The 18,863-nt window shown below is 34.1% G+C and overlaps 3 protein-coding genes and 2 long non-coding RNA genes across 5 annotated transcripts in view; 1 reads left to right on the plus strand and 4 right to left on the minus strand.

The window, feature by feature from the left end:
- Window positions 1–18,863, plus strand: part of LOC149487730 (uncharacterized) — a 161,331-nt gene that overhangs the window by 109,455 nt on the left and 33,013 nt on the right. The window lies entirely within an intron of this gene.
- Window positions 95–13,617, minus strand: LOC149487744 (uncharacterized). Its single transcript, XM_089696366.1, has 12 exons — window positions 13,289–13,617; window positions 12,648–12,822; window positions 9,444–9,728; window positions 7,624–7,907; window positions 7,096–7,281; window positions 6,648–6,938; window positions 6,067–6,184; window positions 5,723–5,862; window positions 5,366–5,655; window positions 4,940–5,152; window positions 3,747–3,936; window positions 95–266 (listed from the first exon to the last, which is right to left on the minus strand). The coding sequence occupies exons 1-12, from the start codon at window positions 13,323–13,325 to the stop codon at window positions 115–117; spliced, it is 2,361 nt and encodes a 786-aa protein (XP_089552492.1). The 5' UTR covers window positions 13,326–13,617; the 3' UTR covers window positions 95–114.
- Window positions 1,393–3,649, minus strand: LOC149487745 (uncharacterized). The gene is made up of 2 exons (XM_089696367.1): window positions 3,406–3,649; window positions 1,393–2,847 (listed from the first exon to the last, which is right to left on the minus strand). Exons 1-2 carry the CDS (start codon window positions 3,426–3,428, stop codon window positions 2,472–2,474), a joined length of 399 nt encoding a protein of 132 aa, XP_089552493.1. The 5' UTR covers window positions 3,429–3,649; the 3' UTR covers window positions 1,393–2,471.
- LOC149487746 (uncharacterized) lies at window positions 8,185–9,379 on the minus strand. The gene is made up of 2 exons (XR_016315700.1): window positions 9,099–9,379; window positions 8,185–8,985 (listed from the first exon to the last, which is right to left on the minus strand). It is a non-coding gene; the product is annotated as an uncharacterized LOC149487746 (long non-coding RNA).
- On the minus strand, window positions 13,967–16,861 carry PIG-U (phosphatidylinositol glycan anchor biosynthesis class U). The gene is made up of 3 exons (XM_089696368.1): window positions 15,943–16,861; window positions 15,348–15,619; window positions 13,967–14,940 (listed from the first exon to the last, which is right to left on the minus strand). The coding sequence occupies exons 1-3, from the start codon at window positions 16,704–16,706 to the stop codon at window positions 14,687–14,689; spliced, it is 1,290 nt and encodes a 429-aa protein (XP_089552494.1). The 5' UTR covers window positions 16,707–16,861; the 3' UTR covers window positions 13,967–14,686.

Genomic DNA, 18,863 nt, shown 5'->3' on the forward strand with positions numbered 1-18,863 from the left:
ATATTTTACCTATCAAAAGGTATTGTTATAAAATTTTGTGCATGATACTTTGAAATAAATGGCCAAAGGAAAAGGTTGTTAAATGAAACATAAATTATCGAAAAAATAATTTTATTACAAATAACACAATAATGAGATCAAGAGAGAAAGCCAGAAGACTTTCGAAATCGGCGCCGTACTGACCGATGATCCCATGAGCGGCAGGCAGCGCAAACCAGAATGTTGTATATAGTAACCCACTTGATGCGGCAGTCGGCAATCGTTATCTGTAAGGAGAATAAATTAACGGTTCAGCACTTCATATAGTATGTATGTATGAAAGTATTCGACTGATTGTTTTAGCCTTATATGGGTTAAATGTTCGTCAGTCATTTATTTATCATGATAGATAATTAGTACCGCTAATTGTTACAAAGGTTTCAATAGAACAAGTTAATTGAATAAGTTTATTATTATTGTGAAGAGTTTGGTTAAATTATGAATATTATTATTTATATGATACAAAAGTTAAATTGATAATAATCTCAATATAGTTGGCAACGTTGCAATTAAATTGAAGGAAATAAACTGCAGCTCAACCAATGTCAGAAAAAAAGGCACCGGTATAGGGATATTACCTACCTGAGCAATTTCATGGAATAAAGTAATTCTAATTCACTCAAACATCTATCTATAACATTATTATGTTCACAAGTTGGAAATGAAAACAAGGAAAATGTCAAACAAACACATTTTATCTTTTCTTTTTGATGATGTTATTGGGATTTGAGACATTTTTATTTCGACATAATTATTATGAGTTCCAATACCCTAATAAAAATCAAAATAAATATATTCTAACACATAAAATCTTAATATATATAAATCTCGTGTCACAATGTTTGTCCTCAATAGACTCCTAAACCACATAAGCGATTATAATAAAATTCGCACACCATGTGCAGTTCGATCCAACTTGAGAGATAGGATAGTTTAAACATGTAGGTACCACGGGCGAAGCCGGGGCAGACCGCTAGTAGGTATATATTTTTTTATATCGGTTCATAGTTCCAAATTAGATAGTAGGTAGTTATCTACTGGCCCCTCATCCCGATCCTGATATGATGATATGGGATTCAAGAAATTGTTTCTGAAGACAAATGTACCTTTTTTGTTGCAGAATCATTGCATTCATTCAGTAGGGTAAGTGCACCAGTGAATGAAACCTTAAGGCAATTCTCAACTTTGATGCGGGTAATTAAAAACAATTTCAGTAATATAGCATCATGACCTCTACCATCGTGACTGCAAACTATTCAAGATTTATTAAAACGCATGTTTCGAGCTACAATTAGAACCGTTATCAAAATATTTGATAATTTAACCGAAAATGCCCTAAAACACCAGTGAATGAACGCCATTTTCTAGTAAATGAACCCAATAAAAACCAGTAAATGAACACAAATATTGTATTTATTAAAGTATGAAAAAACAACAACAGGCAATCAACAATAAGTACCTAGGTATTATTTATAACAATTTTTAAAGTCTTATTTCAACCACTGTCTTAAGACTATAAAACCAACTAAAATCTACCTCTCAGTCTTTAAAAATTAAACTTAAAAAGTGTTCTTCAACGTAATTATTAAATTCAATAAAGATATGCTTAATCTGACAATTCAGTCTCAAAATTAACGATTATATGTGAATTTTTGGAAAAAAAATATTCGCGGTCATGGTGACTTTGGACAGTAATTGAACTATTGGTGTCATTGGTTGTAATTGGTAATTGTAATTGGTGGTGTGGTAAAGTATCATACCACGGCAATGGTATAGGACTTCTAAGTTTTTCATAATTGTAATTGTTTGTTTCATTTTGGATAATAAAGTTTACTATGTCGTCTGTGGTCTCAAGCCGTGACTTATTACTAGTGTCGAATAGAATGTTGTCGTCAAGAAGAATGCTGCAAGTCTCATTCCGAACGGATGGATTGACTTCATTTTCCTCAGTCCATACATGAATTTGGGCTGATTCAGTAATAGTTAACACGACAGGACTGCTTGGATTAGGTGAGGAAAGATGAGGCTCTTGGTCAACGAAAGAATTAGTCTCTTGATTTTCAGCAGACGCATTAGATAAATCAATTGGAGTATGTGTGGCTGGTGGGGGTTTCATAGGTTGACGTTGGTTCTCAAGTTTTGCCTTACATTTACTCCATAAAGCATGTACATTGTACACCACATGAGCTCGATTAGTAATATAAGACTGCATAAATTCGTTTTTGATAGTGTGTCCAACTTCGTATTCGATCACCTTCATTGTACTTCTTAAATCGTCCTTTTGATCATCAGTAATGCTCGCGTCCATATCTTTAGCTATTTGTTATCTTCTTGTATTGATGCACTTAGAATAGTCAACTGCATTTGGGTCAATAGGAAATAGCCCACAAGTCTTGAAGGCCTTTTGTACAATTTCGACTTTGATTGATTTGTCATAAGCCTACACTTTTACCAGGTCTATTATTAGTGAATTTGGTATTTCTTTGATTTGTGTCCAAGAAATTTTTAACTGTATCATAAACCTCTTCTGGATGCATAGGAAAACCAATCTTGGCTTTATTTAAAATCCAGCGAGCAAGTTTTCGCTCTTCTTCAAACGTTAGCTGCGACACTGGACCCATTTTTCGTTGCCACGGAACTTTATTGTTGATTTTGTTGTGTAGAGTTGACTTTGGTATGTTATATGTTTTGCTCGCCTTATTTATACTAGTTTCACCTCTGATTATAGCATTCAGTGCTTTCTCCAATGTCTCTTGGCTGTACCGAAATCTAGTATTATGACTTTTTGATGGGATCCATTGTATTTGCCTTAAACAATAAAACAATAATTTTGAAATATATAGTAACATTTATAGTGTCTTGCCATGGCCAGCTATCAGCCGAATACGACCTACCTACATAATAATTAGCAATCACAAAGTAAAATTTGATTTTCGTTCATTCATTGGATCAATAAAAGTTAAATTACCGGTAATTGAACACGTCAGTTTTTCATAGTCCATTCGATGGATTTTAAAAACCAATGAATGAACACCTGTGTTCCAATACTAGCCAAAAGATTTGAAATCATTTTCGGAACGTGATTTGTAAAAATAAACTTATTACCATCAGCCGAAGTTAACTTATTAATAAATCTTTAAAATTTTTGATTTCCCAGTGAATGAACGGCCGTTCATTCACTAGGATTTTGGCAATTTTTAGAGCTAGTGCATGAACACGTGTTTTATTCAAATTCTACTAGCAAATATGAATAAAATTGACTGAAAATATAAGCAATAATTTATCTACAACCTCTATGTAAACAAAAACCAGTCTAAAACCTTGAAATATGACTACAAAGCTACGATATGAATAACAGTGTCTTACCTGGATCCTAAATTCCTGTCCATACAAAATATATTTGCCTCACACGCGTTAACTTTCCATTGATGCCATTTTGCAACTAAGCTATCTATTTAACAAGAATTGGTGTTACTATCTCCGAAATAATGTTACCAATGAAAAAAATACAAAGTAGGTTGGTAGAAGTTGTTTATTTTCTTATTCTGGAGAAAAAACCACGTTCCGTTCATTCACTGGGGTGTGTTCATTTATTGGTGCACTTACCCTATAAGCACACAAAAATAGAAGTTTCTTGACTTTACATTCTAGTAGGCGCAATAAATACTCTGTAGTCAATTGAATATGTACAATAGGTATATTCTTACGGGCACACAAGTTCAAAGTTGTTTGCCCGGTAACAAGAAATCGGGCCGGAGTGCAAAAATTCGGCGAAGGGCAAGGCTTCGTCAAATTGAACGTGAACATTTCTCGTTCGTTTATCGAATGGCAGGAATGAGACGACTCTGCCCCACGCCACATACACACCAAGATCCTGCCGTGGCCATCGTTGCGAAACTAAAACAAAACCATATTATCTTAGACTGTACCAAAAAAAAATTGTAGTGTCTGACCGCTTACTAAATGCATATGTATACCAAAATAGTAAGTTTACAATTTTTGTCTGTATGTCTGTTTGTTCCGGCTAATTTCTGGAACGGCTGGACCTATAGGTAGGCTGACAAGACTTTCACTAAAACTTTTTATTCTGATATTTTTAAGTATTAGAAGGAAAAACTCATTTACGCGGCTGAAACCGCGGGACGCAGCTAGTGTTACAAAGTTCTTTTGTAATCCACACTTTATTACATTGCTTAGGTACCAAATACCTACATGCAGTATTTATTATCAATGCTAAAATGGCAAAGTTAAAGAAGTACATTTGGGAATAATTTACGATGATGTTGTTTTTTTGGGTCAAATCAACAAGGTTGGGATAGAGTATTAGTTTGATATTCTAATAAGTTTGATATTCTTATACCGCCAATTACAAGAAATCATCATAATTTACACAGAGGTAAAAATTGAGAAACACGGCATCATAACTTATATTAAATTATGTTATGTTTTGAGCTAAGTTCTCCATTGGAATACATTAACTACAAAATAACGTCATTACACTGTGATATATTATAGTTGGCAAAGCGGTAGTGTGACTAGAAATAGATATCAATGCCATTACCTTAGGTCAGGTCCATTCTACTACATATTTTTTATAGATATAGATTTATAACACAATAATAATAGATTTATGGACAAATAGTTATATGCTATTAAATTATAAAATGCTATTAAAACTCACATTGTCATTATTATTTATTGGCCTTTATAAAAGTTATGAGTATAAAAAATAAATACGTTAATTTTCAGTTAATATTTTAGCAATATGCCAATTACGCAATGATTTCTTCTCAGAATAATAATAGATTTGATTCATTCTTGTTCCAGAAAAATAACGACAAACTTTAATAATTATTATTGTGGAATTAATTGCCACAATATAGTCATAAAATAAACATACCTGTACATTAATAATAGGTTGTTGTCTCAAATAAAAAGGATGGATGCGATACGCCTGCTCTCTGCCCGGCAGCACGTAATCCTCATACGGCATTTGCACGTAGTTCGTACCATTGAACGAACATTGAGGACCCGATATACGCGATGGTATTATGTTTTTCACTAAATGCGTAGCCACTGAGGTAGTTACATCTGTTATTGATGGCGATGAAACCTTAAAGGAAATTTATAATAAATTTTAAGTGTTCTAAATGTAAATTAAATTTAAAAAAAAATCCGAAAATCTGTCATTATTTTGTCTACATTAACACGTGAAAAAATTGAACTGAAATAGTTATTCATCTACATAAAAACATGAATAACACTGCCAAAATTGCACATCTATATTTAAACATTCCAAACACCGCCTCCACAAACCAGCACCCACCGTTAAAAATAGTTCGGAATAATCCATATATTCGTTGTTGATGTATTTGAAGTCTGACGTATCTTGCGCTGCGTAGGCGAAGTATACGTCAAAGAAACTCGTACGTAATGAGTTCATGAGCATTCTGGATCTATTCAGTTCGTTCGAAGACAACCGATCTGTTGGACTGACTATCAGAACCACCGTACTCGGGCCCGCAGTTCTCATGTATTCGATATCTTCGAGCGTCTCATTCCGTATGTGTTGTATTACAGCTGATAGAACATTCGGGAGGTTAAGACGATTGGGCCCTAAAATAAAAAGCTTGAGTAACTATTATTACAACCGCATCCATTTAATTTTGTGCAATTCTCATACATTCTTGGGTATAGTTGGATAATGTTGTGAATGCGCTGGTCAGGTTTTGACTTTTTGGTACGATCCATTCGCCCGTGTTTCCGTGTAGTAAGGCTATTGTACTCTTTTGCATATTGATTTCAAGTGCACCACCAATCCATCTTAAACAAAATAACAGATTATTATTATTTATTCAGTGCTTGATATCAATTTTAGGACGGCCATTTCATTACTGAAGGTTCGATGTGACTTGTGAGGCTATGTTATAGAAGTTTTACCAGTGTTTAAAAAAAATCCTTACTCGTTGTATGACATAAACAATTAAAACTTAAAAAATGTACTTACACATAATAAAAAATACTCACGACATAAATTGTTCTACTTGATATCCTTTCCACGAGCTGTCGGTAGCTATAATTAAGTCCATGGCGGGTATATTTTGACTGGCTGAACATTCTACGTGGTACTGCCGTAATAGCGATGCTGTAAAATTATATACATAGTTACATAATTATATTAAATGTATGATATTAATATGATCGTTGGAAAAATAACATATTTTTTAATCGTATTAAAAACTAGAACGTCACTAACTCACTGTGCATTTCATGAGACACCTAGTCTAAAAAAGGCTAAAATATTTTACTAGAACACAAAACCATACAAATCGTTGAAAAATATTAATATTGAATAGTCAGAATCAAACTCATACACTTCAATAAAATTGTAACTATAATAACTTCGCTAATTCGATAATTATAGTAAAGAGTGCAAATTGAGCAAACAAATAATTAGATATTGTCAATACAATACTCTTGCGCCTCGTCGAACAATCTAGAATATCGATAAATTGATTATTTACATAGATATTAATCAAATCATTCCAGAAACGCCCTGCATAATCAGTCGTTCTCATTATGCGTCAATACAGTTTATTCATACTCACGAACATAATCCATGAACGCAGTGACTGCCGCGTCAGTGATTCTATTCATTTCATCGACCGGTATGTACACTGTGATTTGCCGTAACGACAGTATGTGTGCCAATCTAGAAGTTTCCTCAAACAATTGTTCTCTGTTCACTATATCTGAGAACAAGGCTTGTCTGTTACACGCCCGCACTTTGGGTTCAAACGATACGCCTTCGTTGGAATAATACATCTCAATTATTTGCGATAATCGCAACGTTCTACGTTGTTCGATCCATGATGGTACGTAATTGGCCAAGATTAAACCTGAAATATAAGCAATAAGTTTTAAGTATACAATTTTATCAGAATTATTGAAAATAGGTAACGATCGGATATTTTTTTTGTACAATAGGAAACACGAAGAATCTGTTCGTCTATAATAGCTTCTTTAAGCACAAAATGGCTCTTAGGGTCTTCTTACCATCAATTCCCGCCAAAATTTCGGCGTCCGTCATATGCCAATCAGTTGATGAAATATTTTGCGTAAACAGATAAAAATCTCGCGGTAAAAATGTATCATTCCATCTGTTATTTGAGCCAACTATCAAGCGTTGCGGTGCCGCACCTACTCGCGACCCTTGATTCAATGCTACTTCCGCTAAATCCCCTGAAATAAAAAGATATTATAATCGTTAAAGTAGTTTTCTCAAACATATAAGCTCCAAGGAAATATTATATGGTTTGATGTTCATAATCTTTGTTCTTTTTCTTTCATAAAATATTTATAAGACAGTCAACCGCGGTTTCGCCCCCGTAATCGAAGGAAATTAACAGTTATACCGCCATCTATGGGAATTTTTAAAAATCACTAAAGATGAGACAAAACTCGATAATGAGGCAAGATTCGAATGGATTTCAACATTAGAAACCTACATTATTCCTTAGTGAAAAAGTTTTTTATTGCTCTCCTACCAACCCGGTCAAAACATTTTAATATTTAATGCTATACCTGCTAATGTCGCAGCCCATATATTGCTTATATCAGCAGCGGCATTACCACTTGGGTCCTTGATATCATTTAATCTTTCCAATTTTAAATCCCATTCTTTCAAAGCCATGTTAAGTAAAGTTGGTGGGATTTCTGCTTTGAATAAATTGGCTTGTAATATGTCAGTTACTAATATTCTTTGAGCTTCTAATGACGACGCGATGGCTGCTATGAGTGTTCCAGGAGATATAGGACCCCATGCTGATTGAATCACACCATCTTCAATGGGACATCTGCTGTTGATCCTATGGATACACGATCGGTAGAATAATAAAACGTTATCTTAGAAATAAGTCCTTAATAAAAACAAAACATCTAACGCCGAGTTTTTTGATTTAAAAAATATCTAAATAATAAGTAGGTACATATTAAAATTATCGCACCTTTTTTACTGTATTTTCGTAGTGTTTAACCCTAGATTCATAACCTTATGTAAGAGTAGCATTATTCATAAACATTCATCCCACGGACGACTAAATTTAAGTGGCTGGTTTTGAGGTACTTGTAAATAAAATAAATAAATTAAGTATGACTGTCTTTAATGTGTTTAACTAGGAAGGTAACAAAAAAAAATTGAGTCAAAATTAAATTTCATCGGCACATTCCACACACATGAGGCCTCGATGATCCATACACATATACTTTTTGCATTGCTTGCATTGAAACCTTGTCATACCCCGTTTTTTATAATCACAATAGCCACAAACCTTTTTTTGAGTACCACTTGGACCAGGTGTGTCAATGGTAGGCGTTTCACCTAAAATTTCGGCGATTTTTCTTTTTAGGCATCTCTTCAAAGTTGGCATTTCGTGTCTTTTACGTAACCATGGTTCGGTCAACTTCTCTGGAACATTCTTCACAAAACATCGTCTGCTTATTGGTTTTCGCCCAAGTTTCACATTATTATGCACGTATATTACGTATGAGTTTATTATTGACATGTTGAGTATGCCATAGAAGTAGCATAAAGGCCATCATTGCGTTTTTCTACTACAAGACATACTTCCACACATTTGGTTTCGACCAAATGTGTTACGAGCTGATGGAATAATTATACGTCGCGAATGTGAAGAAGCGCCAGAAGTACCTGGTATTTCTTCAGTTTCAGAATCAGAAGACAAAATGACGCCGCTTCGGCGTACCTGCTGTCGTGATGTGATTGGTTGGACGTCGTTTTCACTGTCGGAATCTGTCGGGACCATTTTATCCAATTCCACATGATCTTCGACATCACTCTCTTCATAGTTTTTCTGACTGGTAGAATGATCATCACCAGAATCAGATAAACGATTCAAATAGTCCTCAATTTGCTGATCATTCATCCTAAAATAAAATAAAAAGATTTTATGTAAAATACACACAATGACACACTATGGACGATAAAATAAAATGTAAATATAAATAATAACTCATACAGAATAATATAATATACTTACTTTACTCTATAAAATCGCAGAACTCATAAAACCAATGTTTTCAAAATAGCTTGCAGTCTCGTCAAATGTAACACTATTCATAAACATTCGTTTCTCAGACGTTCAAGGGTCTATAACTTGTGCACAAGATGTCACTGTGAGGCAAGCGCACCCGCGTTACTAACGGTCATTCTATCTAGGAAGGTACTTGAGAGGTCATCAATCTATCTCTTTCACTCGAGGCACTAAAAACAAATTTACGTTTCGCCCGGTCTGTGGGACGAATGGTTATGAATGTAGGGTTAAAGAGGGAAGTCGTAAAGGTTGCCATCAAAGCACAATTATAATTGTTACAATGAAACATACCTGCTATTTGACGAAACAATATTTTGTCTTTGCTGTATGGATAACGGGCACACTATATTTTCATCCCCCCTTTCCCAGGGTCGCACTGTAGAACTTATAATCTTGTGAAGTATACATTTCTCTTCAGTAGAAAAGAATTCATCCGCATCAATCAGATCTTGGCTCGGTAAAAATATATCCATTAGCAATTTGTATTTGTGAAATTGAAAAGCTGAAGCTCTGTATGGCAGGACGAACTCTGTTTCAACTACATTGGCGGCTTTTTCCACTCCATCAAGCCGCAAACTGAAATAAAAGTATATTGTATGTAAGTAGTCTATAAAATATAGAGTATAAAAAAAACTTATGGAATTTATTAGTTTATAAATCGAAAAGAAACGTTTAAAGTTAGGTAAAAGAAATTTTACAAACTATTTTAGGATATTTTTTGTCTATTTTCTGGATAGTATCGATTTACTCTATCCTTTTTAGACGGCGACTTCTTGAATTTAAAAATATGACGGGAGAAGGGGCCCAAAGGCTATTTTTAAAAGAGTGACGTCAGCAATTCCGACGTCACCATCATCAGAGCAGACGCTCATACTCGAAGTAGAACGCCCGTGGGTATTTTTACTGCCTTTTTTAATTCACGTTGAAATTACTAATTTTAGAGAGAGCTCCGAACGCTCCGACGGCCGGCGAGTGAATGTGTTCTGTGCCGTCGGGCGATCGCATTTAAAGCAAACCATGACTCACAAGAATTAGTTTGAGTGTTGCCACTCGAATTTTTACAATGAATTTTTATCATTTTTAACAAAGATTAATTATTTCGTTAATTTAATTATTTCATTAGTGGTTGATTAATGAATCAACCACTTATTTAAAAAGATCAAAGTAAACTTTAGCTAGTTATAATTATTTAGAAGTTTGAGGGTAGTCGTTTATCGTCGTTGACGCCGACACGGCCATACTGACAGGCGGTGCGCGCTCTGCACCAGCCTCGTTGTAAATGTCTGTAACAATGCCAAGCAGGTCACCAATGCGCTGGGCCGACCAAGTGAAATCTGCTATAGGAATTTGTGTATCAGACTGCACCAGACAGTCTAGTAACAGGTTCTCGGAGAGTCTCGAAGGTTCTCGTAGATTTCTCGGAGGTTCTCGAAGGTTCTCGTAGATTTTAAGTCTAACACGGCCATACTGACAATCGTACGTCCTCGTACGCCTTTTCTCGTATTACAACACTACGGTAGTTCATCTCGGGATTTCAAAAACACACTGCCTCGGCCACACTGACCTTTCAGAATACTGAACACTCCACATGACAGAGACAGTCCGTTCGCGTATCATGTGATCAACACCTACTCATTTGTGATATAGGCAGATTCTCGAAGGTTCTCGTAGATTTCTCGGAGGTTCTCGTAGATTTATGCTTATCACAAAGAGAGGCGCAGCTCAGATAACACACACAATTCCTTCGATGAACTACACTCCCGTTACAATAATCCACGTAACAAAGTTTTACTTTACACAACGCACGAAAAAACACAAACGCCAGTATGCCGTTACAAAACTACGTAAACGTTTAACATTTAAAAAGAGTGAGCTTGAATTCTATCCCACTTCTGATGACGGGAGAAGGGGCCCAAAGGCTATTTTTAAAAGAGTGACGTCAGCAATTCCGACGTATCCATCATCAGAGCAGACGCTCATACTCGAAGTAGAACGCCCGTGGGTATTTTTACTGCCTTTTTTAATTCACGTTGAAATTACTAATTTTAGAGAGAGCTCCGAACGCTCCGACGGCCGGCGAGTGAATGTGTTCTGTGCCGTCGGGCGATCGCATTTAAAGCAAACCATGACTCACAAGAATTAGTTTGAGTGTTGCCACTCGAATTTTTACAATGAATTTTTATCATTTTTAACAAAGATTAATTATTTCGTTAATTTAATTATTTCATTAGTGGTTGATTAATGAATCAACCACTTATTTAAAAAGATCAAAGTAAACTTTAGCTAGTTATAATTATTTAGAAGTTTGAGGGTAGTCGTTTATCGTCGTTGACGCCGACACGGCCATACTGACAGGCGGTGCGCGCTCTGCACCAGCCTCGTTGTAAATGTCTGTAACAATGCCAAGCAGGTCACCAATGCGCTGGGCCGACCAAGTGAAATCTGCTATAGGAATTTGTGTATCAGACTGCACCAGACAGTCTAGTAACAGGTTCTCGGAGAGTCTCGAAGGTTCTCGTAGATTTCTCGGAGGTTCTCGAAGGTTCTCGTAGATTTTAAGTCTAACACGGCCATACTGACAATCGTACGTCCTCGTACGCCTTTTCTCGTATTACAACACTACGGTAGTTCATCTCGGGATTTCAAAAACACACTGCCTCGGCCACACTGACCTTTCAGAATACTGAACACTCCACATGACAGAGACAGTCCGTTCGCGTATCATGTGATCAACACCTACTCATTTGTGATATAGGCAGATTCTCGAAGGTTCTCGTAGATTTCTCGGAGGTTCTCGTAGATTTATGCTTATCACAAAGAGAGGCGCAGCTCAGATAACACACACAATTCCTTCGATGAACTACACTCCCGTTACAATAATCCACGTAACAAAGTTTTACTTTACACAACGCACGAAAAAACACAAACGCCAGTATGCCGTTACAAAACTACGTAAACGTTTAACATTTAAAAAGAGTGAGCTTGAATTCTATCCCACTTCTGATGACGGGAGAAGGGGCCCAAAGGCTATTTTTAAAAGAGTGACGTCAGCAATTCCGACGTCACCATCATCAGAGCAGACGCTCATACTCGAAGTAGAACGCCCGTGGGTATTTTTACTGCCTTTTTTAATTCACGTTGAAATTACTAATTTTAGAGAGAGCTCCGAACGCTCCGACGGCCGGCGAGTGAATGTGTTCTGTGCCGTCGGGCGATCGCATTTAAAGCAAACCATGACTCACAAGAATTAGTTTGAGTGTTGCCACTCGAATTTTTACAATGAATTTTTATCATTTTTAACAAAGATTAATTATTTCGTTAATTTAATTATTTCATTAGTGGTTGATTAATGAATCAACCACTTATTTAAAAAGATCAAAGTAAACTTTAGCTAGTTATAATTATTTAGAAGTTTGAGGGTAGTCGTTTATCGTCGTTGACGCCGACAAATATATACATTTATAATTATAAATTGGTAATAAAAACATATCATACCTTCGCAATAAAGCTGTGCTAAACAACCTCAAATCTAGATTTGCTTTGAGTTCCAATCGCCTGACTAAAGATAGAAATACATCTAGGCGCTTTGGTGCGCCCAAACTGGGTCCCCCATTTCGGTAACATTCCAGTAAATGTGTAGGAATACTAGGCAATAATTCTCCAAAAGCATCTGATTAAAACAAAACAATAATAAGCAAGAAACACAAACAATTTCAAAAAAAGTAAACAAAAAGATTTTTTTGTAAATTTAAAAAGTCCTTTCTCTGAAAAGTGTCTTAGGGCTTGTTAATATCATAATTTTTGTATTTTTTTCCATAAACGTATAATAGCAATTAGTAAGAACCTATAATCATAACATGGAATCAAATAATCTGTGCATCCATGCAGAAACAACTTGCATGTTGCAAACATAAAATAACGACTCATTGTATTCTTGAAAACAAAACACAATCATGGGAAATTGCATTTATAGTTATAGATACCTAACTAGAAAAACAACATCATCTTAATGCAACATTCACATAGTTAGATAGATATAGATTAACGTCTGAATTACAGTTCAGCACATAGCTAGTCAGTCACACATAGTCTTATGTCAAGAACTAACGATCATGTTTTTAAATTTGAGTACTTACTGCATATTAAAAAAATAAACAGACACAGAACTTTCATAGTTCACAATTATTGTTTTATAATCACATTAGCTGCTTAAAATACATAGCGCTGTATTATCGCGGCGTGTGTTACTACAGATTCGTTTAGATAAGATAAATTCAATGAGTAAGTAGGGCGTTGGGTACCTACCTATGTGAATCAGGTGATACGTAAAGGTATACTTTATCTAAACAAACTAAAACTGTAAAAATATTATTTTTATTTTATAAAACCGTATGAATGACATTAACACAAACACATTTTGGTATAGAAATACATAATCGTAATATATCATTTGCCTAGCTAGCTAGCTTTGCATCTGTAATGTAACATTTTTGTACAATATTATTTCACTATGTTATAAGTCATTAATTAAATATACTTATAGATATTTTATTGTTAAAATGAATTTTTATAGATAGGTTTCATGCTAGCTACGTCCAATTTTTATTATATCCAATAATGGACATAGCTATGAATGTCATTTTACTGATAGAATGTATTATTTTACAACCCATTATAACATTTAACCGCTATATAAATAAATAAATTACAATTCATTTCCAAGTTGTTATTAAAAACTAATTATTTTATAAATGCAAAGCAATTACTATAAACTGAAGACATGATATCTATCAAAATTTCAAGTTATAAATTTATAACTGCTGAAAACCAAAACAAAGTGCTTTAGTGTAGATAATGGAGGATGACATGGCAATTCCAATTATGTAAGATTATAAATTATGCGTCTGGTATTATTATAGAACCCATTATAACATTTAACCGCTTTTTTTTTCATCTGTAATAGCCATGAGCGCTATTACGATGAAACATGTATATTTTCATATTATGATACCTATACATTACTTAAAATCCAACTTAAAATCATCCTCTGTAGTAGTATGTATTCACATATTTCAAAATTGCAGTTAAATAATCTCAAATCTCAATGCACTATATTAATTTCCATGGTACCTCATCATTTGCTAAATGCAACAGGAATAAGTTATGTCACTTAAAATCCAATAGAGGAATATAATTTGTATTGTCCTATATAATGTTTGTCTATCAACAATTAATATAATTGGAAAAGGCAACAGCCATGGCGTGTAACAAGAAAATGAATGCCAAATGGCATTATGAAATCATAATTAAATATTATTATCATAGAACATTTACATATATGTATATACATACACAGTCTCGATTGACACACATTGGTCTATAGAAATAAGCAAAAAATTAACTAAACACATTCACATCAAAAATTAAAATAAATGCATAAGTAATCAATCGACATCATTTCACACATTGTTAAAGAACGAATTTGTTCTGTTATTTAATGAACGATAAATCATAAAATTATCCTATATAATAAGTTATCTTAAGACCAACTTTGCTGGTTTCCCATCAACTTGACGAGATGAACCATGTTTCAGCGTGAACTCTCTTTTCAAATATGCAAACATTAAATCTGTGATGAGGAATATTTGGGCAGTTGCAAATGAAAGGGTAACACCAAAGAAAAAGTTTGCGTTTGCCGATCCTGAGTATATCCAGAGGTGCCACACTGTTGGTCCAAGTGCCGATGTGATGATAAACGCACAACCAGCTATAAACTTCTGCTGCATAACTGAAATGAATATTTGTAATATTTTACTTGTTTGTTAGGAAGCGCTTCCACGCCAGAATCTCGCCTGATGTAAAGCTAAGCTGTTTTAAATAATACCATAATAGAAATATAAATTGTATTAAAATATATTCGTTGCTTATTTTAGAGACTGGTTTGGTATGCAGGGAATTACTTAAATTTAAAGTAATTGAATAATTAATATGAGAAGAACTGTTTATCTCCAATTATGCAATTACCAAAAAACTGCACTTGATTTATATTCATTATATGTTGAATAGATTATTTTAATTGCTGTTTTATTATAAAATGTCAATCAACATTACATATTAAATACAATTTTAATCTTTAAATGCTGTTGAATAATAATAAAACAGTGACATTAAAATTTAAAATACAGATTTACTTACATGTAAATAAATGCTTCCACATTGGTAATAGAGCCAAGTAGAAACCCACATCTCCAATACAAGGATATGATCTGAATATAGTTGAAAGTGCAATAAGAACAGTAGCTAACAATACAGGCTCTTTCTTAAATCTCAGCGTTAATGGCACAACATATAAAATAAGTGCATTTATTTGAAATGCACAAACAAATAATAATCTGAAATGCTCAAACATTTCTGTAAAGAAGTACCAAAACAACCCAATGTTTGGTTTCAGGTCTGGAACATTCAATCTGAAAATTAAATAGGAATATTTTAGAAAGAGTTTATCAGCAAATATCCATTGAAAAGAATTACATTCTAACATACAACAAATGATTTCTTTATTAATTTGAAGCACATAGGTGTCTTATAAAAAGTAAGAACTTAGAAGTCCATATGACTGACCAGATTAAATAATAAATTAATATAGTTCTAAAAAGTAGAACATATTATATTGCCTATAACACAGTGAAAAAATTGGTCCAGTGTTCCTGAGAAATAGCATACAAACACACTCTTTAGCTTATTATATAAGTATTTTTTATTAAATAGTAACAAACATAAACCAACTTACATAAATCCATAGGTATTATAAACATAACTATAAGAACCATCCATAATAAATGCTGATATGAAGATCAAGAATCCCCAACACACAACAAAAACTAAAAGTGTCCTTATATATGAGCATTTATTGCACCCTTTGCTGACATCTGCTAATAGTATTGATATTGGCACAATAAGAGTAATTGGATATAGAGCTTGGTGAGTAGCAAGAGCAATAAATGAACATGCTAAAAGTCTATGGCCACTAGCTGCACCCCACAAAGAAACAGCCACCAATAGATTTTGTATTACTGTTGTAGTCATTCCAACACAATTCAGTACAGAATAAGGGTTGAATAAATACACAGATAAAACATATTCTGGAACTTCATTCAACTGTGTTTCATCCAAAAGCAATGTCTTGGAGTCCTCTGCTATAGTTTTCTTGGCCTTCTCTTGGTTATTTTGAAGTATTTGAACAAATGCCTTTGATGTTTTGAACAGAAAGTATGCTGTGAGCATGTCAATTAGTGTAAACACTACTGGTAAAACGTAAGGAGCATACTTCAGTAGAAAGTGAAAGAATATTAGCATTATAGGAGATTCATGAAAGGAATCACCTTCATATGGATTTATCCCATGATCATACAAGTAAACCCCTTCTATTAATCTCTTCCACGAGTTTAAAGGCGTTGCTATTTCAACCCTATTTGCAATTGTTTGCCAGTAATCCGTGTGTATGAGCCAGTATCTTACTAAACCGGCAATTATATATTTTAATATGACAGCCATTCTCGATTTAACCCAATGATCCAATCCAATGTTAAAACAACATTTTACACATTAAAGATTCAATACATTCAAGTTATTAAATGGAATTAGTTGATAACAGTTTTAATTTTATAAAAGAACCAAAACTCAACAAATCAAACAACAATGTCATTTGACATTTGACACAACTTCTGTCATATGCACAGATAAGCCATCACTCCATCACTTGAACTATAGACTGTAATAGAAAAACGTACTTGAACACTTGACAAAAAAAAAATGTAAAAAAAAATGCGTACTGGTTTATGGGTATCTGTGTTCATAAATTATTTATCATTATTTATATATTTATTACTTACTAGATTTCCGCTCGGGACTTCGACCGCGTTTTCAATGAAAAACCCGCATAGTTCCTGTTCCTGTGGGATGTACGGGACAAAAAAAGTAGCATAACCTTATAACTCTTGTCTTCAGCTACCTACATAGAGATTGTCTAATCTAAAAATGAACGCCCCTCCACTGTGTTTACGCTCACATTCAAAGTACGTGTATAGACGCAATACACACAAATTGGTCTGCCTCATTGGTCGTTCAGTCCTCCAGTCCCGTCCATGCCCGAACGACAGGACCAGTTGGCCAACTAGTGCATAAATGACGCGATGCACGACAGAACGGACGTGTCATTCCGTACATAGCGCGCTCTCCCCGCCATACAATGCTAGGCACCTGAACTGATCGCCCGATTAGTTGACAAATCAGTGCGCGAGTGTCAAAGTTTGCAGTAGAATCGACGCGCGCACACATATAAAGTGGTTCAATAATTATTTGTCCTCACACATTGAAACAATTAAGTTTAGTGGAGGGGCGTTCATTTTTAGATTAGACAATCTCTACCTAATTTCTTGGTAGTCGGTTCAGTAGTATTTGCATAAAACATCAGTAACAAATATACATCCATCTCATTCAGACTTTCGCATGGTCTAAGGGTCTACATTTAAAATAGCTCTTAGCAATAAAATTCCTGTGAGATTAACTAATATTGTCTTAATAAATCATAAGAATTATAGGCTATTAGACAGTATAAAAAATAAATTACTTTTTTGTGTAATCCATATATATATATATAGGGTTTTTGAAGCGATTTAAATTAATAAATGATATAAATAATAACTTATTTATTTATAAATCGTCGAGAAAAAACATCATATTTTTTAAAATGACCACGTGACCGAAAACATCCATGATTGGCTGCATCTGCCATGACGTCACAGCGGCGTAAATAACAAGAGATCCCAACGTTTACTCACGTCGTTGCTGAATTTCGCTTTTGGTTTGGTTTCTTGTATAACTTATTTCTTGTGATTCAAGGTGTCTGTAATCAGTTTTGTTCTTTATGTGTTATTTTTGTTTGTCATGGAACCTAATTTCGAAAAAGCAGACAGTAGAAATCTACCTAAAGTGGACGCTATAATTAGGAAATAATATTGTAATACTGTGCTATAATGGTTGGCATGTTCTTTAAAAACAACCAAGATTTTTACGCTCCTCAATTGAGAAATGTGAAAACAGCTACGTAAGTTAATATTTCAATCGTCATTCATTACCTTTTTAGTTAATTGTACCTACAAACATGAATCACAATAGCACAATAATTATGAAGTATACATTTTTTAGATTAAGTCCTTTATTTTTCATTTCAGCCATCCAGTTTATAGGATTGACGTGTGTGTATTGATTATTTTCAATATCAATACAAACACGTCATCATCAATTTATATACATATATCATTATCTTACCTCAAGCAGGTAAGTAATGAGACGATTTATACTATGTATTGCAAATAAAATAAACTGCCTACTAGGTATTCAACACCATACTTACATCGAAGTGGTCTTCACAAAAAAATATAACTGTTTTAATTGATATATCTAATATCACTTGAATTTCTGCGAGCTAACTGCAACCACTTTCTACGCATTTTTATATCTTTTGGAGCACATATAAATAGTTTGTCAGGGGTTTTAATAGTCGTATTTCTGCATCCAGGAACTACACACCACCTATAAGAACTCATTTTCTGGTTTTTAAACAGATTAACTTAATTATACTATAATTAAAACAAAAACGAACAATAAGTACTAGGAGCAAGTTGATGTTTACGCCGCTGTGACGTCACC

This window comes from Colias philodice, chromosome 6, assembly GCF_061535455.1.
Source record: "Colias philodice isolate Cphi_HAF_F1 chromosome 6, ilColPhil1 Martin Lab GWU primary, whole genome shotgun sequence".
In the NCBI taxonomy this organism is placed as follows: Eukaryota; Metazoa; Arthropoda; class Insecta; order Lepidoptera; family Pieridae; genus Colias; species Colias philodice.

Coding starts and splice junctions, on each gene's coding strand:
- LOC149487745 (XM_089696367.1), bottom strand. CDS start 3,428: ATGGACAGGAATTTAGGATCCAG. Junction 2,848..3,405: donor GACAGGAATTTAGGATCCAG/GTAAGACACTGT, acceptor TTATTGTTTAAG/GCAAATACAATGGATCCCAT.
- LOC149487744 (XM_089696366.1), bottom strand. CDS start 13,325: ATGAAAGTTCTGTGTCTGTTTATTTTTTTAATATGCA. Junction 7,908..9,443: donor ATTGTTTCGTCAAATAGCAG/GTATGTTTCATT, acceptor GTGTATCCATAG/GATCAACAGCAGATGTCCCA. Junction 5,863..6,066: donor CAAGTAGAACAATTTATGTC/GTGAGTATTTTT, acceptor ATTTTGTTTAAG/ATGGATTGGTGGTGCACTTG.
- PIG-U (XM_089696368.1), bottom strand. CDS start 16,706: ATGGCTGTCATATTAAAATATATAATTGCCGGTTTAGTAAGATACTGG. Junction 15,620..15,942: donor TATAATACCTATGGATTTAT/GTAAGTTGGTTT, acceptor TTTAATTTTCAG/ATTGAATGTTCCAGACCTGA. Junction 14,941..15,347: donor GTGGAAGCATTTATTTACAT/GTAAGTAAATCT, acceptor TATTCATTTCAG/TTATGCAGCAGAAGTTTATA.